At 38.3% G+C, this 20894-nt stretch overlaps 2 protein-coding genes across 2 annotated transcripts; one reads left to right on the top strand and one right to left on the bottom strand.

The window, feature by feature from the left end:
• Positions 1 to 146: 146 nt before the first annotated feature.
• Positions 147 to 8260, top strand: vegfd (vascular endothelial growth factor D). Its single transcript, XM_085411610.1, has 8 exons — positions 147 to 1036; positions 3949 to 4153; positions 4233 to 4353; positions 5785 to 5854; positions 5987 to 6114; positions 6203 to 6315; positions 7176 to 7341; positions 8070 to 8260. The coding sequence occupies exons 1-8, from the start codon at positions 923 to 925 to the stop codon at positions 8086 to 8088; spliced, it is 936 nt and encodes a 311-aa protein (XP_085267736.1). The 5' UTR covers positions 147 to 922; the 3' UTR covers positions 8089 to 8260.
• An 8206-nt stretch (positions 8261 to 16466) lies between these two features.
• On the bottom strand, positions 16467 to 20454 carry grpr (gastrin-releasing peptide receptor). The gene is made up of 4 exons (XM_085411598.1): positions 19856 to 20454; positions 18516 to 18867; positions 18089 to 18202; positions 16467 to 17395 (listed from the first exon to the last, which is right to left on the bottom strand). Exons 1-4 carry the CDS (start codon positions 20224 to 20226, stop codon positions 17126 to 17128), a joined length of 1107 nt encoding a protein of 368 aa, XP_085267724.1. The 5' UTR covers positions 20227 to 20454; the 3' UTR covers positions 16467 to 17125.
• Positions 20455 to 20894: the final 440 nt, after the last annotated feature.

Below are 20894 nucleotides of genomic sequence, written 5' to 3'. Positions count from 1 at the left end.
TAGTGGATTACATTCAAAGACAAATGGGCTTGGAGGGGTGTGTGGGTGTGGTGTCTGTGAGACAGGGGTGGTGCCGGCATCTTGTTTCCCCTTACATGTTATAGCGGTCTGGATCACATTTAAAACACATGGTGTTGCTCTTTGGCTGTGTGTGGTTTGGCAGCTTCAGAAGAAAGGACATTGGTAGGGGGATTTAACAGGCAGGGGACTTGATCACTTGACAGACGGACATTAAAAAAGGGAAAACGGGAACACGAGGAACATAAAAAGCTGCACTTTGAGGCTGCAAGACCGGCAGCAGTGAAGGAAAGACAGGCATTCAAGCCTCCTGGAACTCAAGAGGCATCGAAACACCACAGCAGGAAGAAATGAAGACAGATAGTGGAGAATTTTCAATACGGATACTGTAACATAGCAGTTACAAGGAACCTAGAAGTCTGAACACAGAGGTTTTTGTTTAGTTTATCCAGCCACAGGCCTTTAAGCATATCATCGGCCTTGAATCTAAAACAGAGTGTGTTGATAAGAAGTCTTCAGGATAACCTTCATTTTCTTTTTGTCTGAGGTAATTTGCAAGGTTTAACTTGTAATAGCCTCAGCACTTAACTGGACGTCTCAACTTCTTATTAAAGCTTCAACAGGAAGAGGTGCTTGTTTTAAACACCCCCTTTCTCCATTTGGCTTGAGGGTGTCTGGGTGGCCGTGACAGGTTACGCCTGGCTCACGCACACTAGTTTTTGTCTGTAAGACCAAGAGTTTGTTTTGGACATACCTGGTCTGAGAGGACTTTGTGTTTGTGTGTGGTCTGAAGGACTCAGCTGGTCTGGGAAACCGAGTCAGAGAGGCAGCCAGCTCTAAGTGCTCTCTGCCAGCAGCATAAGGAACCAAGATCATATTGCTTCCTCAGAAAGAACGTCAAAGGATGATGATGAAGATGAAACGGACTCTGTGGAGAATTTCTTGCTTGGTGACTCTAGTGGTGGAGCTCAGCTGGATACATGTGGGCCACAGCGCACACAGGGAGGAAGCAAACAGGGTGAGTGCGGCTCGTTTGTACGTTTATGTTCTGTCTAAACTATGAAAACATGTAAAACGTCTGTGAGAAAAAGTGCAAGTTGATCTGTAACTTCAGCTGATTGAAGTGAGCCATTTCATTTTTTTTTTTTTGCTGCTTCTTTCCTTCTTTCGTCCTTGTTTTTGCCTTACAAACTTATACTGCCACAGTTACTGCGATCCCATTAAATTCACATGTGAACATGTTTATTTGCAGCTGAAACCACAATTGTAAATGTGCAGCTAACATGGTAGTTACATTTGAGGGATTTTTTTAAAATAATTTAACTCTTTCTTTTTTTTACATAATTTCCTTCATCACTAGTCATTTCCACACCAAAAAATTCAGCCTCTTTTAGGTTCCCATCTTCCTTCTCTGTCCCTTCCCGTTTTTTTGTTGACGTCTTTCACATTTAAGTAGAAGCAAACCTGCCCCACCCTCCTCTTTTGTAACACTCTGATCCCATCAGAGGGTTTCGATCCATATAGCCGTCCAGAGGAAATAAACCGAGCACTGTGGAGCCCGTGACCATCCATCCTGCCGTGCCGCCACCCCTGTTATAGACCTACCATCTGGTGTCACGCTTTGACTTACACCCCACAAAAAATGGGACTGGGGAATTCCAAAATTTTAACTCAACTCTCTCCTTTCTCCTGCTTGGGTAGTTCACATCCTCTGCTCTTTAGTGTTTTACTCTATTTTAGCATGTCAACACAACAACAGAGCGCTAAAAATTGTAATCCTTTACAGGATTTACGAGGAGTGAGAAAAAAACTTGGTTGTGTTTCATAAAAGGTTACTCACATGTCTTATTCATTGTATTTTCAATTTATTCTGTCAACATCATCACTTCTGCGGTGGCATGACGTACAGCGTTTTGGTTTTGAGTCACAGCTGTTTATGGAGTTCCAAACAAAAAAAGTGTTCATGTAAGTCTGGCATATGCATGTTGGCCAACATGGGCTTAAATGGTTAACAAGGAAACCGCTTACAGGAAGCACAGTTAGGAAACTTTAAGCAGTCTTCAGAGGCAGGGAAATGTAACAAGCAAGTATTCTGTGGCAGCTGTTACTGAATTTAGTTTTATGCTCCATTTGGTTGTTTTTTAACCCAGTGCGTCTGACGCCACACTAGCAGCTCTCGAAGGATGTGCATACAGGATAGGCAGTGTTTTTGTAGAATGCTAACGGTGAAACGGCTAACATGCTAATGATCAGCATATGGGATTTTCCCAGGAAATCCTTCATTGTTCACTAAAAGTTGCTTATACCCCCATGTGACTGTCAAGATGTCGGAAGTTGAAAGTATGAAACTTTGCCAAACATGAAGTGAAAAGAATTAAGTTACTCCTATAATTTATTGGCAAAGATTCATTTTTGTTGCAGTTTTGCACCCGTATACCACTACAGGGGATTTTACATCAAAGAATCAAGATGTGCAGACTGTCACCTTTAATTCAAGGAATTTTACAAAACTTTCCTAATTAACAGACATTTTTATGAATAGTTCCCAATTTTAAGAGGCTAAAACATAACTGAATAATTGACTGACTTTGTCTAGTGGATTAAAAGAAAGTATTTCATTAAATGAAATTGAAAGACAGATCAATTTTTTTTCCGCGGCAGGCTTAGTGTTGGAGTACAGAATAAATTATAAAAATAAAATTCAAATGTCGGCTTAGTCTACATATGCATTTCGTATAAATTCAGCAAGTAGGTTGCAAATAGGTGCTCTGTTTAAGATAATAGATTTCTTCTAGTAGAACAACATTAGTTGTTGTAAAATTGTTTGCAAACAGAGGGAAAAAACCAAGTTGGTAACTTTCATCTAATATATGTTTCTTACCGATCACCAGGGAAACACAGACATTTGACACTAATGAATTACTGTAGACCCTCCTACTATTCATGCACAGAGATCAGCTGTAGTATCAGCATTCTCTGAAAAACCGAATCAGTATCTGGTGACTGAATAATCCATACCTGTTGATCTCTAATCTAGATTTGCAGCATAAATTACCATGGTGTCTAACACTGAGCTACCTTTGTAGTACAAAAAACCCAAGGTTAACCTTGAAGTTTACCTTGAAGTTACTTGAATAGGAAAAAAGTCCACAATCAATAGACTCATAAATGTAACTGCAGTGTGAATACAATGTGATGCAAACCACTGGTCACATTCAAGAACATTAAATACACAATTTGCCTTAAAACATCTACAAGAGCCTGATCAGTTCTGGTAGAAACAAAATTCTTTAGACAGATGAAACCAAGATTAACTAAGGATAATGGGAAAATTGGATTTTCTTCAGTGGCCTAGTCAACCATCTGGTTGGCAGTTAGGAAAGTCAAAACTGAAGGCAGAAAGACCCCAAAACAGGGAGAAACTGAAGGTGGCTTCAGTAAAGACCTAATGCAGCACATGATGATGTTCACAGGGTCCAGTCTTAAAGCATTCATTGACTGCAAAGGATTTTCATCCAAGTATTAAACTCAATCCTTAAATTCTAGTACTTTTGTTTTGAGCCTCTAAAAATGGTTGTAAGCCTCAAGCAGTTACTCCAAAACTTTTGTCAAACCCCTTAAACTGATGCTCCAGGTCTGCACTTCAAACACTAGTGAGGCAAAAATGAGAAAAATTAAATAAATAAATAAATAAATAAAAACAAAATAAAGGAGCTACCTGTATTTTATCTTTTAAAGCATGGTGTCTTAATTAAACTTGCTGAATAAGAAATTCCATTTATCACTGAGGTGGCTCTAATCATACTTGTGCGCTCCTCCTAATAGATCTAGTGTACCTATTTAAGCTATATAAATGCCCAGTATTGGATCGATTTAAAACCTCCATCCCAAAACAACCAAAGATCTCAAATAGAATGTCTGTCATTGCAGCAAGTAATCCAACAGTGGGAAAGGAAGGTGCGGTCGTCCTCGAGCCTGGATGAGCTGCTACGACTCGCAGACTTTCCTGACTGGAAACTGTGGAAGTGTCGACTTAGACTACAGCAGCCAGAGACCCTCACTTCTCCTCTCTCAGTGGGGTCACACCGTTCCACGCGCTTTGCTGCTGAATCCTACAGCTTGGAGATTCTTACAGGTTGATATCTACATATTTCGTGTAATGTGCAAGGCTTTATGTTTTATTTGCATTGAAACATTGCATTTTTCCTATTAAGCCATAGACGAAGAGTGGCAGCGTACACAGTGCATGCCCAGGGAAAGCTGTGTTGACGTGGCTAAGGAGCTGGGCACCGACCACTCAGTGTTCTTCAAGCCACCTTGTGTGTCTGTCCACAGGTTTGTTTAAGATGGAGCATGAATCCAGAAATGACACCAATAACAAAAGGGATCATCACCGTATACACTGAAAAAACTGAAAGGTTTTCACAGGACTTGTGTAGTTCTCATCATAGCATTTCAATCAGGTTAAGGCCTGGTCTTTGACTGCAACACTTTTCTTTTTCATCCTTTCTGTTATAGAGTTGTGCTTGCGATCATTGTCCTGTTGCATAACCCTTTTTGATCCAACTTTTAGATGTTGGACAGATCGCTTCACATTCAAATCTCTATACAGAGACAGTGTTGGGAAAGTTACTTTTAAAATGTATTCCACTACAGATTACAGAATACATGGCCCAAAATGTATTTTGTAACGTATTCTGGTACGTTACTTAATGAGAGTAACGTATTCTGAATACTTTGGATTACTTAATATATTATCATTATATTAGTATTTTACAACTACATGAATGTACTCTTGCTGTGTGATTTATTACTATTACTGAAGGTTATTCGCCTTAACAATACCAACTACATTTTTAAATCTTAATATAAAATGAGTAACAGTAGGTGGACATTAGGTAAGCCTGCACTGTTTGCAGTGATCTCGTATAGAAAACTATTCCGCGCGTATATAAAACAGGTCCGCGGCTCCGAACCATAGTAAAGGCACCTCTGGCTAATACGTTGGGTACTGTGTCGGGCTCGTAGCTGACAACTAGCTTTACTTTGTTATCTGGGTCAGCTTTGCTAGCAAGAGACAGAGAGAGAGGCGTGCTCTAACTGAACTTATTGTTTTGGAGGAAAAACAATTCATAAGGCTATGCCCTGCTAACCTACCTCAACAGCATAGCCTTATGAAACAGGAAAAGACCGCCATGTAATCCATTTATTTCAACAATTAACTGTATTCTGAATACCACCTTTTTAAATGGTAACTGTAAAGGAATACAGTTTTTATTTTGTATTTTTTTGTACATATTTTGTATTTTAAATACGTATTCTGTTACTCCCCAACACTGTATAGAGAGGAGTTAATTAGACTCCAGTTCTGCAAAAATGCCTCCGTGCCTTACAGTAACTGACCTCGGACTCAGTGTCCTGAGACATCCACTCCTGGAAGGATTGGCAACAATCTTGAATGTTTTCCACTTGCGAATAATCTTTCTAGCTGTAGAATGGCAGACGTCAGATTGTTTGGAAATGGCTGTATAAACTTTCCCAGACTGATGGACACCAACAGTTGTTTCTCCAAGAACATTGCTGATGTTCTGATGCATTTACTAGCACATCCATTTCATTTTGGCAGTTTTGGTCCTCCATACCTGTTATATTTTATGATCATTTAGACATGAAGAACTATCTTCAAACAAGAAAAATGATAGGTGCTCAGTCCGCGTACTTGGAGGTGCATACATTTCACTTTACTTGTTTTGCTGCTGCTGACAGATGTAGTGGCTGCTGCAATCAAGAGGGCGTCACCTGCAGAAACACAACTACTGAATATGTCAATAAAACTGTAAGTGATCACATCTCAGAAGACTAAGAGATTTTCTTTTCAGTTATCCTTTAATTACACCACGATTTGTCATCAGTCAGTCAGTGAAACCTGCATATTTGTGATTATGTGTGTGTATTTTTATATTATTAGGTCCTCAGTGTAATCCCATTCAAGTTTGTACCAGAACCTGTGCTAGTAAAAGTTGCGAACCATACAGAGTGCAAGTGTTTGGAGCCTGCAATAATACGACGGAACGCTCAACCTCACAGGGGCAATGGGTGAGTCTCAAACCCCACTCGTGTCTCTCAGCTGAATCTGTTTGATCTTTTGTTTTCCTCTTTTTCAAGTGATTTTGTTTGTTTGCAGCTGTGCTTTGGGCCAGCTGTCACAGGCAGAGGACTCCAAGAGACTGTGTGCCAGTGGATTCATTTGGGACTGTTCGTCTGAAAGATGCATACCTTACCCTTCCAGTACACCGGGTATGCAAACATGTTCCTGTCGTTTCAAATAGTTCCATTGTTAGGATCAAATGTGTGGCTGTGAGCAACAGACGGGACTGGCATGAGATCCCACCTTACAAGGTCTAATTCTCTGTTTGTGTGAACTAGTACTTCAACATCGAATCTAAAAAACTTGGGACACTGTAAAATGCAAATAAAGGCAGAATGTGATGATTTGCAAATTTTCCAAACCCATATTTTCACAGCACAGACAACCTATCAAATGTTTAAACTGAGAACAACTTTTAAACATACATAAAATACATAAATACATAAAAAGTTTAAATTATTTTGAAATTGATGCAGTAGCACATCACAAAAAAATGGGAACGCAACCATGTCTGTTTAGCGTCCACTCTTCTTTTAACAACAATCTGCAAAGGTCATTAAAGTGATGAGTTCAGCTGATGGATATTTGGGAGAGGAATGATGTCAATGGGAGCATATGTGGATCTTAAAAGTACATTTCAGATGTGCAAACTGACAATTCCTGAGGCACTAATGCACAGATACACCAGCAGAGATGGAGGCTTTTGAAATGAGCACTGATAACAATCCGGATGGATTAGCTAGTATTTTCTTAAAATAACTCATTTTTAAACTCAGTTTAAATATTTGATATATTTTCTGTGCTCTTTTGTGAGTAAAATCTGGGTTATTTATTATTAAGATTTTATTTACATTTTACACATAATTCCAGTTTTTTAAATCAAAGTTGTAAATTCATTTTTCAGCAAGGTGATTATCAAAGTATAACCCTGTGACAATACAGTGATTCAGCTAATTGTGTCGTACTTTGCTTGTGCTCTAAAATTACCTCATTATTTTGTCTTTCTTAGAGCTTCCGCTCAGTTCGTGGATGCCAGATTGTGAGATAGACGTGGAACGCTGTGACTGTCTTCCTAGAACTGAGCCAACACTCCAGTCAAGAACCTCCCATCGCTGTCAAGTGAACTCCTCTATCTGTGCCCACAAGCATCAACGCTTTGACGAGGCATCATGCAGGTAGACCAGGGAGGGACCTTAACAGTATGCAAATTAGTCTGGGACATCTCTGTTCAGGTTTTATCTATAAGGGAAGTTATCAACAGGCACTCATGGGAGAATTTAGCCTCCCAGAAAGCTTCATTGGATAATAATTTTACATTTCAGTCACAGTTTCCTTGGGTTCAGGCAATAAAAATAATTGGTTTGGGGAATGATTATGGTTTGGTTTAAAATGGCCCGTTTGATTAGATCTTATTGGGAATTGCTTACAGAAAACCTTGAGGGCGAATGTACTTACCGCTAACCAAAATGCTTCTGTTCAGCAAAAAGTATCCCCCCATTTTCCAGCAAGCGAGCAGATTCACATCGGCAGCAGCCATCTTTATCACTGCCACAGTGATTAGCCCAGTATGGGCAAAGATGGGTGAGAGTTTGTTTGAGCTGAAATGATGTGCCACAGCAAATGGCACATGTCTCCAAGGCTTGTCTGACTAATGATGGGTTTTTCAGATATACTAATCTGCAATGGAAAGTATCATTACACATATAACAAGCCAGTCTCCAAACAGAAAATACAGAAATTTTGAGATGAAGATGACTAAAACACAAGAGAGATGCTGTATAAAGTAAAATGTTATTCCTAGCAGCTATTTATGCAGGATGAATGTCAACATCCACTCCTGCTGAGTGCAGGTTCATGCAGGGTGAAGGAGGCGTGAACTAAACGACTCCTCTTGTCTTCACAGATGCAGATGGCCCAAGTAGACGTCCACTGTGGAATAAACTACAACGACCTTCCCTCCAAGGATGTTTGGAGGCAGAGAAAAAAGACTTATAATTTATTTACAGTCCTATTTATGCAGATCACTTTAACTAATTATATTAGCTCACATGACCATGTTAATTGATGTTTAACATGCTTAATTTTGTTTTAATCAATGTGTAAAATTGAAGATTTGTACATTTGTTTTATGCACTGAATAGTTTATATTAAAAGACTATTTTTATAATTTGAACTTAATGTTTGGACTGTTTCATAAGTAACTAAAAAGTGTTTTGTTCCTTTTAGGTACTGGTTAATTTTCCCTATTGAAAATAAAGACTGATATAACCAGGAATTACAAGTTGCCCCAGCGAAATAAGACAACCTCAGCTTGTCTTAGATATCTATTTGAAATGTTTTTTAAACATGTCACTCTTAAAAAATGCAGTCATACAGTCAGCAACACCCACTGAGTCAAGGGTTGTTATTTCAGATGCATGTTTAAATCCCGACTATCTTGTTCCTTTGACTTTAGTTCATGTTTTTAAATATTTTTAAATATTCAGTCAAAAATAATTAATTAAAAAAATATTTTGTGTTAATTTTTTGTTTTAATGTCAGCATAGCCATGTATTAATCTGTAAAATAAAACAGAAAGCATTTGTCATATAGTGTGGGAAATGTAAATTGTGACTGCTGAACCCTGTAATTAGTGAAATGCAGGGCCCCTGCATGATGACCCAAGAAGTTTCAAACTTAAATGCACATGAATATGTTTGGCCTGTGAGTTCAAAAGCCCTTCTCTTAACTGCTATAACACAGTGGTTCCCAAAAGCATCACTACTTCCACGTCTAATTGTCTGTAATGGAGGTGGAGTAAACCGGATCCACCTTGGCAAAACACTGATCCTGCCAATATTTGTTCGCTCGGTTCAAATCACAGACAAACAGTATCCCACAGTTGTTTTTAAACCCATTTTGCACAGAGAGACATTTTTTGAAAAATATATTGATAACAATGTTGAATATTCTTACACAGTCAAAACAAAACAAAAACAACTATACGTAAAATAATTAAAGATGTTTGTTTTTCTGCTTTTTCAAAAAAGGTAGTGGTTTATTTAATTGCAACCTGTACTCTATTGCAGTTAACTTTTATTTTTTTAATTGTTTACAAAAGGTTTGAGGTGTGGAATAAACTGCAATGGAGTTTGAAAACAAAATATGGGTGTGTGTGGTTGGAGGACGTGGGGGGCCTAGCAAAAAAGGTTTGGGAACCACTGCTATAACATAGCTTGCCAGTTTGACATCATACAGTGAGGATTATATCAGGAGTTTATGTTTTTGCAAATGCATTTTTGAATGAGCCCTTGGTTATACTCCTCTGACAGCCAAGTCTGCTGCTCCATGAGTTCAAGTCCTTGATGCTATTCATTTGCCAATAACTCGTGTAAATATATCGATTAAATTCAAGACATCAAAGCAGAATGCTGGATGTATATGGACCTGCCACCAACAGCAAAATGCACATTCATAAGAAAGACAAGCTTCTGAGCAGTAGTTGAATATAAACACAAAGGTCAGGCTTAAAAAAGAAAACTGCAACTGAAAAAAAGAAAGCAATATTCCCAGGAACGTCAGTGGCAGCAGACGTACAGATTCAAAGACACCTGCTAGTGCTAAAACTGGGAGCTGTGCTTCACCCAGCCCTGATAAAAAGCAGGTGTTTCCCACCTTATTAAAATCTGCAGATTCTGTCAAGCACAGAGCAACAGCGTGTAATCCAGTAGTCATTTCATTTAAGCAGTGCTGTGCCCTGTTTGGCTGTTTGCAGATCTTTTGAGGTTTTATGATCTGCTGCTCATATTACATTGTATTTAATCCCATCAGATAGAGAAAATTCAAGGAACACTTTGGTGCACAGAGCCATTGATGGTGAATTTATTCTTTAATTAGTGCGATTAACTGTGAAAGATGCGGCATGTTTTAAGGAGGTAAGTGAGTCATACTGATTTTAAAGATAAGATATCCCCTTTTCTACTGGAAAGAGTACTCTTGCATTGTCAGCTATGGAGATTTCAATAAGCTGAGCTGTGGGCAAAAGGTGAGAAAGTACCCTATCTGCATGAAGTGATGAACAAAATATTTGACTTCAGCATAAAAATGTCCCAAGCAGGAGAATTTAACATGATAATACCCACTGAATGAAGACTTCCTGGTCCTGGTTCTTCTTGGTACCTGGCGAACATGTTAAATTACTCTACAGCATAGGTGTCAAACTCTGGCCCGCGGGCCAAATTTGGCCCGCAGCTGGCCTACTGGTATTATACAGCTAATATATATATTGTTTAGTATTAAGCTTTGCTTGTTCCATATTCAGTTTTCCAGCAAAACTTATTTGAGTCCATAAGAAAAGATTCATTCTTATATCTGGAGAAGTTTTTCAATAAATATTACTGTTAGCCCGCGACTTTGTTCCAGTTTTGAATTTTGGCCCACTGTGTATTTGAGTTTGACACCCCTGCTCTACAGCGTACATCGGAAGCATTTGCACGGATGAAACATGACATAATCAGAATCTGCATATCAGTGGAAGATTGATTCAAAAGCAAGCCTTGGAATCTTTGCTTATAAGTAGAGACTGCCAAGGCACTCTTACCCTGCTGACATGCTGTGCCACTGCTTAGAGCAGTAAGACCATTTGGAGCCACAGCACATATTTCAGATAAGAAAAATCACACAGCACACCACCAAACCAAAATGTCACAAAAAACGAATTGATAATTTTTCCCCACGCACCAGACATAGTGGAGTTGGCTCGGTTTGTCCCCAGTATACCTTTTTTGCTTTCTTCTGACCACTATGCTAGGGCCTTCATATGGGTCTGAGTTTTCTCCAGGATCCAGCTCAGACTGACTACTCTTTCTTTTCAAATGTTTATCTATTGCTAATAGGTTTTGTAACACAGTATGACTATTATGTAATTTCTTCTTTATCTTCTTCTTTTTTACTGGAAGCTGGCAACCCATTTAATTAAAGCAGGTAGTTGTACTGCCCTCTAGTGGAAAAGAATGTAATTGTTCTACCCGTTACGCTGATTGCTTAGAGTACTAACCAGGTGGATCCAGATAATCTTCCACGGCGCACCTATGTTCCAGGGCACAGTAGTTGGGATACACTGACTTAGAGGATAAAATGAATGTATTAAAGGGCGTTTCTGGAAAGAAAACCCAATGCTGTCTCCAGGAAACCTGAAGCTTGTTTTCTAACGAAGCAAGAACAAGAACTTCACTTCAAAACAGCTTTTTTGTGTCCTTGAGCAGCTGCTGAGACAACAGCTCAATAACTGCACTTGAAAAAAGGTTGTTCATTCACAACCCCAATGCAAACTGACAGCTTAATCAATTTTGCAAAGAATGAGGTGATTGCTCATGTGCTATGTGTTAGAGGCCTGTCCTCACTCGAGACTGAAACTGCTGCATCTACTGAATGCTGGTTTGGGGAAAGTGAATTTAACTGCAAAAAATAATAATAATTGTGTATTGTATTTGTGTCTTTAATTTAGATAACCTTGTAGAAATTTACCCGTGACATCCATTTTTCCATTGTTGATGACTGTCATATAAATAAACATCTCCATTTGTGTGATATTTGACATACTGTCTGTTATCTGACGTCCTATATATGTGCATCCAGATAACCTCCATCATCTCTAACAGTGTTTAAATTAATCAGACAGAAAACAAACACAACTTCTCATTTGTAAATGTGGTTATTTATGTGTTACTGTTGTTGTTCAGCGGATGTATTGATTTTCAGTCGTGCACACCAGTTTTGTCTCCTACATGTTTTAGGCAGCGTCAGAATTGATTTTGCACTCATCACAAAGAGTCAAAATGCCACGATGTTTGAATGTCATCGCGTCTCACAGTTCAGGGAAACAAATTCATAAAGGTCAGTTCAGCTACACAGAGTTTTGTCTCCCCCTTGCTGCAGAATTTGAGCGATGACTTTTTCCTCACTCATCTGTTTGAATTGCAGAGAAACATAATTGGAAACAGCTATTTTTGCACTTTTACAAGCAAGCATTAATTCACCAATTTTCTGCTAACTGAATCCATTAAAATCCATTAATTCTTACTTCTCGAAAATATTAAATGGATATGAGAGAAGTGTAGAAATTTCATATCATGAAGAACTTAAAGCTACAACACTGAAAAAATGACAGTGATGATTTCATTTCGACTAAAATGATGTGAATATTTTGTGTGACATTATTATGCATTATTTTATCTGAAATTTGAGCAGATTTCTTGAACTAATTCAAACTTCTATCTTCTGTTCTTCCAATCCTGTCCAACATTTTGGGCACAACAACCACTTATGTAAAAGATTGAATGTGTAAGTATTCATTGTAGCAATGCTGAACTACAGTATTCTTTAAACATACTCATTTCAATTATACCTAAAATTAACTTTTAAACTCAAATAAAATTTATTTTTTAAAAAAAAACTAAATTTAGGGTCTAAGGAGAAAAAAACGAGTTAGCTGGTCAGAAACAGGTGCACTGCAAAATCTATTTGAAAAACTAAGTACAATTTGCCTAAGGTGACTAAGTTAGATCAATTTATTCATTTTAGGGATGTCAGTTTATTCAATCTCTTATCTTACCTGAAGCTCAAGGTGTTCAGCCATATATAAGACTCACATCACCGGCCAAAAGAAGGGATTGGTGCTACATCATTGACTCCCTGAGGTGAACAAAGTGAAAATGACTAAATAAAGCGCTGTTGTTTAAAAGATTCAAGATTCAAGATATGGTGCATTAAGTGGAAATAATCTGTAATTTTGTTACAGTGTAGCACATTGTTGAACAGAGAAAGGTTTTTGCTTCTGCATGAATGATCTTTCTTTCAGAGAGTCGGAGCTTCACAGTATTTCTTCATTTCTTTAACCTTTTCATTAATTTACTGGGTCCGATACAGTACAGAGGTGAGCAGTAGACATTGTGATATTTTAAAAGTTAAGTCACATTTTAAAGATTGGTTACTGGATTTGTGTCACTGATCGATCAGTCAACTATCAGGTAAAAATGTACATGGAATTTGAAAATGTGTCACTCTTTTGTTACAGGAGGACTAAAGGAGTGAGTTCATCAGACACAGTTCATGTTAAAGGATACTGACATCAAGTCAGACAAAAAGGAAACATGATGACATTTGACAGTTTTCACATGTCAAATGCTTGTCTTCTAACACTTAACTATAACAAGGTGGCCAGCCACATAGATCGATACAGATTTCAGTAAACGGATGTCACACCTACACAAACGCAGACCTTGAAGCTGAGTGAAAAGTGTGACGAGTTCAGGAGAACTCAAAGTGTTCTTCAGGCTCTGTTCATAAATCGACACTCTTAAAACAAAAGAAGAAGAGGAAGATGGAAAAATGAAAAGAAAAAATATAAGTTAGCTTGAGAATGAGTTGTCACTAGATCACAGTAGTAGTGCGCAAACACTACATCAGACCTGTTACCACTGATACTGTGATGAGACTTCAGTAAAGAGTAGATGAATAAGCAGATGCATCTCTCCTTTGGCTTTTCCTATTTCTTAAGGACATGACTTTCAGATACTGTTCATCTGCTGCAGATAGTTTTTCAGGCCTTACCATTCTTCTTTTCCCCTCCATTTGCCTATTTCCTTAAAGTTTTTATGAACATGCTGCAAGCTATGATGGGATATGCCAAGTCTTCAGATAATAGCACTTTGATGCCTTTTTATGCTTGAATAATTCATAGGTCGGTGTTAAGTGGCTTAAGAAACAAACAACAAAACCTTCGGTCATATACAAGGACGAGAATTAAAATGAGTGAAAAATCAGCCAAAACTTCGAAAGACTTTCCGAAAGCCTAGAGAACGATTGCTCGAGATCATTTTTTAAAAAGCTGCAAGAAAGTGTGACTCTTTGAAAGCAAAATATAAGGCAATGAGACATACTTTTTGCACAGGCATGTATGAGGAGGACAGACGTGACCGTGCAGATGACGAAAAGAGCATTCAGAGGTGGTTAATTTGCCAAAATAAACTTTTCACTAAACTATTATAAACTGTTTATTAAAGCATGTCTCGATGTGGTCAGCATCTTGGGAGAGCCATGCACACTAAAACACCAAGATTCATATTTTCAGGCTTGAAAAAACCATGTGAAAATTTAACTGCAGTTAGATTTTTTTTAAGCTTGTAAACCCAGTTTTTCTACATTCAGTGAGAACAGGAGTGAGAGCCAGTGGTTGAATTACAGTTAAAATTTGTACCAAGTTAATTGAATTGCATTACTTAAACTTAACCAGAGCGCAGCAGTAACTAAAAAATGAACAGAAATCATTTTGATGGTGAAGAAAACCCCTTGTAAGACTGCACAGCTCATTAAGATGCAGGCTGTTCTGCAGGATTTAGATGTACATTTCCAGATGAACAATCAACAGAAACAAAGCTAACAGAGTAAAAACCGCAGGGAAAAAAACAGGAACAGGAACAGCTCATGGCCCAGACCATGCCTCCTTATCTGCCAAACATGGTGGTCTATTTACACTTTGGACACATTGTATACAGCTGCAAATGGAACAGACACGCTGGAATTTATTGATAATTTCACTGCTTACAGAAGCAGCAAGTCAAACAGCAACAGAGGAACAGGAGGAGATGCTGGGAAGACATCTCACCATTTGGCAGAACATTTAACATACAACAAATAACCCGAGAGCTTTTTAGGGGAGCCTCCAGATCGTAAATGAAAGTGTGTGTCCGGATTTGGTCTGTATCTGACTTTATTTAACTGTTAAAGTTAATAACCTATTTACATTTGAGACTCATCATCGAATGAGCCTGTCTGTACAGATGACATGTTAAGTAGGGGGTTAAGACCATGCAGGACAGAAATTTGGCAAAGTGCTCAAACCACAACTAAACAAACACTACCCAAACTGAAATATGCACACACGTATTACAACTACAGGCAACATCTTCTCCCACTGTGAAACACCAAATTAGGACATTGGGATGTGACATGCTGATGGTAAATCTAGTTATGTGACAGTACAGAATAATCATGGCCAGTGAGCATGCTGGCGTAGAAAATATGTAGCATATACAGGGTCAACAGGACTAAGGGCTCTGGTTTTGAATGAGTTTTATCCTGTTGTAAGAGAAAAGTGATCAATACATGATAGTCTGACAAATTATATGACGTTTTCGAAATTTAACTTGCCCAAGAAATGCATTTAAATGCAAAATTACATAACAAAAATATCGCTGTGGCTTGTGCTGCCAAATACCACAGGTGTGGATTTACATTCACTGTTTACTACTCACGATGCCAACTGAGGCAGTTAATATTCAAAATACATTTCTGAGGGTGAGCATCACAGCTGTATTTGGTTTTGGTCAAAGTTTTACATATAAATCAGTGGGGCTGCATACGGATTACATAGGATAAGCTTATTTTTAAAAACAAAATAATAGCAAATGCATACAATACTGTTGAATGTGTCAACGTTTCAATAGCTGTTTTCCCGTTTGTGGTACAGTGGTTAAAACATGTACGGTAGCTAACACACAAAAGATCCCTGGTTCAAACCAGGAGGAGACGCAAACAACCTCGGGGAGTCACAAGCTAGTATACTTCTACTACCAGACTCAAGCCTGGATAAATGGTCTGCTTCATTCCCTTTGGGAATTAAAGCTTGAGATATTTCTCAAGAAGCAGAACATTTATCCAGGCTTGAGGTTTTTCTCACCTTCTTGTTTCCTTTGGGAAATAAGGCAGAAGACAAAAGTACCAGATATATCCAATTACACAGTGCTGGTGTTGTTTCTAATTCATCATATTAATTAAAATGATTGGCCAACTAATCAGTCATGTTGCTGATGACACAGCAACATGAAACAAGGGAAATAAGAGAGAGAGGAAAAAACTCTTTTGTTCCTCTCCTCTATATAAAAAAGCAAGTCCACTAAGTCTGTAGGAAATGAAAAGGTCACATTTTCACTAGGGACCGTTTCTTTGTCATTAAAAGAACAGGACACTGTTGAATTATTAGTTCAAGATTTGCTTTTGTTGAATTCTGGTGTCTTTAAGCTAAATTTGCCCACGTATTCTCCTTTTCAGTTTTTCATTTCCACTGTCACCAAGTGTTTGCTCACAGGAGCTAAACTGATTGTTGGGGTTTTCCTTCTAGTATTGCAGGGTCGTTACCCAGCAATGCAAACCGCTTTGAGATGTTGTACTGTTGTGAATTGGCCCTGTAAAATTAAAAATGAGTTGCACTGAATAACTGTTCGCTTCCTATAACAGTTATAGAAAACATTAATATATTGTGTAAATTTCTTATTTAAGGAAAATGATTATTCTACGGTGGCCCTGAGAGGCCAAACGGACTGCAACTTACGAAAACACCAGCAATAAGAAAAACGCTGCAAAAGCACACAAAACACAACGGAAATAGGAAAAAACAGATTTCCAAAAGCACAAGGGAAGTGTTTCTGGGGAGACAATAACCCAACAGACCAGTTGCAGGAACCAAAATATGCTAAGAATTGCACTGGGAGACACTTAAAAGAAGTGAAGGATTTATCAGTTTTGTGAGGAAAGAAAATATGAGAGGTAAGGGTGTTAGCCTAACTATTAGCCTAAAAATCCGTCATCAGTATTATATGAATCATGATAAAACACACCTACCATGTTTTGGGTTCCTGCAACTGGTCCGTCGGTTTATTGTCTCCCCAGAAACACTTTCCTTGTGTTTTTTTCTATTTCTGTTGTGTTTTTTGTGACAGTTAACAGTTAACAAAGACAAATATTACACACCGCAAAAGATTCAAGGACATCAACAAAAGATTGATTGAATTGACTGTGTAGATGTGTAATGTTTTTCGAGAAGACATCACTCTTTGGGCTTATTGTATCATGTGGAGAACTGAAACCACAAGAAAACCACACAAACATATGCTACATGCATGATGCAGTTCACTTTCACGCTCACACACAGTCCTCCTGTCCGAGCTGCCTACCATTAATGACAGTCATAGAGTGATTTGAGCTGCGGACAGAAGTCACACGTGTACTGTAATGTATCGGGCTCTGTGAGTGTTTGATGATGATGCGACAGCAACAGCACAGGTGCTGGTTGAACTGCTTCTTGAAGGACTTGCTCAGCAGATAGAGGGCAAAGGGGTTCAGGCAGGAGTTGGTGAAGGCCAGGATACGAGCTACAACGCTGCAGACGAAATGAAGCAACGAGGTGTCCACCTGGCAGGCGAGAAAGAGATTAAAAGATTAGATTTGAGGTATCTAAAAATATTTTTTAAAAAACCTAAATTCATCTGACTTGACTCTTTTTAAAAAGATCTACTTTATGTGAGCCAACAGGAACAGATTTCTCATACACTCCAAAACAACAATTTCTATTTAAATAGCATATTTTAAATCAAAAAGCGCTGACGGCATTTTCAGATCAGGGATGGAACCAAAATTAATAAATCAATGGATATATCAGATAACTTTGTGCAGAATAGATTTTTTTTAAAGTTGAGATATGTTCCACTTACAATACACAAAAAGACAGAAACAAATAAACTGATTTGCACTGTTACAACTCATCCACCTAACACACAGTGTGTTAGATGGATGAGTTGTAACAGTGCAAATACTGCAATAGCTACACTCGTTTTGCACGATAGATAGATAGATAGATAGATAGATAGATAGATAGATAGATAGATAGATAGATAGATAGATAGATAGATAGATAGATAGATAGATAGATAGATAGATAGATAGATAGATAGATAGATAGATAGATAGATAGATATTTCTTACTTCTTGTATTGTCTATTTTTGTTACTGTTTGTACTGGAGCACTGTAACCAACAATATTTCTCCTAGGGATCAATAAAGTATTCTGATTCTGATAAAAAAATAATAATAATAATATTTGCCTACCTGGGAGTAGTGATAGGAGCGGTATAAGTATATAACGTGACTGGGTAGCCAGCATAGTGCAAACAGACCAACAAACACCAGCACTGTCTTGGCCAAGCGTTTTCTTGATTCAATCTGCTGTTCACATACAAAAAACAAAATGTTTAGATTAATTCAGATTTTGAGGACCATAACAAACATTTACAGGGGAAATATATGGTACATTTTAAAAGACTACAAACATGGTGGAAATACATTTTTTTCCAGTATGGAGAATTATTCCCCTAATTTTTTGTTTTGACTGTTTTTGTTTCCTTGGTAGCATAATAAAGACAAGAGACAAGCAACGATCATTTTTAAGTTGACAGTAAATTTCTAGTGGGGATTCATGTCATAAGAATAACCTAAACTGATCTATAGCTTGCCAAGTAACAAATTTAACACTAGCCTGTCGTCTTGCATGCACATTTCCCTCCACTGGCAGGTTGCAGGTGCTCCTCATCAGGCTCTGAGCCATGAAACTGTAGTACACAGATATGACCAGCAGTGGTATTATGTAGAAAATGAGGAAAGAGGCCATGGAGTGAATCTGAGGGTGCAGTTCAACTCCATGGGGATAAGGAGCACAGGTAACAAAACTCTCATTAGTGGAGGTGATGTTGAAGGTGTGGAGGTCAGAGAACACAGCCTCAGGTATTGCCAGGATCAGGGACAAGACCCAGATAAGCAATGCTTGCAGGACAATGCTGGTAGTGGAGGTTGATGTTTGAACATCCAAGGGTCTTACAATGGCCCTGTACCTAAAAGACACAGACAGAGGTAAATTAAACACACACACATGCATGCGCAGTTAGACAAGGAGACAAAGAGACCTTGTGTGTTCTGTAGAGGCATGCAAGGCAGTCAGTGCTTTCTAAGTGAAATCTAAAAGTAGACATTAATTAAACCTACCACATCCTTGCATCTAAAACAGGGTTTTGTCCCATAAAGGATCTCCCATTGCCTGTTTCCATCAAAGTACGTTTCACGTTATTTCCATCTTATTGACCAGTGTTCCTTAATAGTGACTGACTCAGACCAGTTTGGAATCTACAGCGTCTGTTGTTTTCAAAGGTGTGTTCCTGTCCCATTAACAGTCTGGAGCTGGGAAAACTCAGAGGTCAGCAGCTTTTTGTGAACAAACTTTCTATGTAAAATCCTTTAACATTGTTTATTTAGAGAGGAGTGGAGAAAAGAGGTCTAGGAAATGTGCAGCAAAATGAATTGATTGTCCTCGCATACTTACATTCAAACATGTAAACAATCGTGTTTCTTGTCAAAGATATGTTTAAGGTATTTTTTTCCTCTATCAGGTTTAGGATTGCATTATAGGCTATTCAGATAACAAACTCTTGAAGCACAGGATGCACAGGAACATTATAGGTGCAGCATTTATGTTTTTCACCAAAAGCCGAAACTTAGAACATCTTTTAATTGCTTTACGAAGCTGTACCAGTGACTGTTATATATAATAGCAATAGTTTCCTAATTCTAACTAATACATTTATAACAAATAATTATGATTGTGTAGCTATTGATTGCATTTATAGCCTTACACGTGGCAACAGACCAGAGCAGAAGCTCTGTCATGCGTAATTTTCCGAGGATCGATACACAGGTAAATATCTACTTAGACATTAAGTTTTTACGTCCTGTGGTTTCAATAGAAGACATACAGTCGTTTAACTTCTTTATGGATGCTGCTTTAAGTTATCCTAGTTATGATGAGTTACACTGGTAAAAACCTACCTGTCAGCGGACAGGGCTGTGAGAGTGAACACAGAAACCCCAACCGAGGTGAGCTGGATGAAGGGGATGACTTTACAGCCCAGTCTGCCGAACAGCCACTCCTCTGACAGGTAGCGGCTGGCATCCACCGGAGCGCAGGTCACCAGCAGTAAAACATCCCCGAGCGCAAGACTCGACATGAAGAGATTCGGCACATTTCGGACGGATTTGGCAGAGTAAAACGTCTTGATGAGTGTGATGTTGCCGATTAGCCCCAACACAATGATTACACCGTAAACAGAAGCGATGGCTACACCGGTGTACAACATCGTCTGCGCCGGGGTTGGAGGAGAAATGAGGCTGCGCGACGCGTTTGTATGCTGATGCTCCATCTCCCCCACCGTCAAGCCAACGGACTGTTCCAGAGATAATTTGGGATAAATGTTTAAACTCTGAGATATGACAACACGTCCTTTCAGGGTTTCCAAAAAATAAAACAACTGGAGAAGTTATAGTGATATTTTGATGACGTGTGCAGGTCTCAAGCGGCCACCCGGTGCGCTTAGCGGAACTCAAAGTGCACCAATAAAGAGCAATCAATAAGTGTGTCAGTGGTATTTGATTTTAGAGAGAAAGCCTGAAAATGAAACACACAAAAGAAGCAAAAAAAAAAAAAATCTATTATTTCACAGTTACATTTTTCTCTAAAGGTGGATCAAACTAGAAAGACGTTTTATAATTGTATAACTTTAAGTATCACTAAAATAGTCTTGTCTATGTATTTACTTTATGAAGCACGGAGGGTATGTACTGTAGAAAACATGTAAACAAAGGTCATATTAAGTCTGTTTTTACACTATAGATAGATAGATAGATAGATAGATAGATAGATAGATAGATAGATAGATAGATAGATAGAAAATGTTTTTGTATGTTTGTCACACTAAAATGATCTTCAATTACATTTTGATATTAACAAAGAAAACACAAGTAGACACAAAATTGGTGTTGTTCCCAGACCATCATGAAAATGTTGTTCCAGGTTCAACGTTGCAAGTGA

Source organism: Rhamphochromis longiceps, linkage group LG1 (assembly GCF_057381845.1).
Source record: "Rhamphochromis longiceps isolate RC_006_pf linkage group LG1, R_longiceps_female_GT1.1, whole genome shotgun sequence".
NCBI lineage: Eukaryota > Metazoa > Chordata > Actinopteri > Cichliformes > Cichlidae > Rhamphochromis > Rhamphochromis longiceps.
This window is presented reverse-complemented; position numbering and strand designations above follow the sequence as displayed.

Excerpts from the sequence above, each read along its gene's own strand:
- vegfd (XM_085411610.1), top strand. The coding sequence starts at position 923 with ATGATGATGAAGATGAAACGGACTCTGTGGAGAATTTCTTGCTTGGTG. Across the intron at positions 4,354-5,784 it reads CCTTGTGTGTCTGTCCACAG|ATGTAGTGGCTGCTGCAATC; the intron begins GTTTGTTTAAGA and ends TGCTGCTGACAG. Across the intron at positions 6,115-6,202 it reads CAACCTCACAGGGGCAATGG|CTGTGCTTTGGGCCAGCTGT; the intron begins GTGAGTCTCAAA and ends GTTTGTTTGCAG.
- grpr (XM_085411598.1), bottom strand. The coding sequence starts at position 20,226 with ATGGAGCATCAGCATACAAACGCGTCGCGCAGCCTCATTTCTCCTCCA. Across the intron at positions 18,868-19,855 it reads ACAGCCCTGTCCGCTGACAG|GTACAGGGCCATTGTAAGAC; the intron begins GTAGGTTTTTAC and ends TGTGTCTTTTAG. Across the intron at positions 18,203-18,515 it reads ATGTGCATGCAAGACGACAG|ATTGAATCAAGAAAACGCTT; the intron begins GCTAGTGTTAAA and ends TGTGAACAGCAG.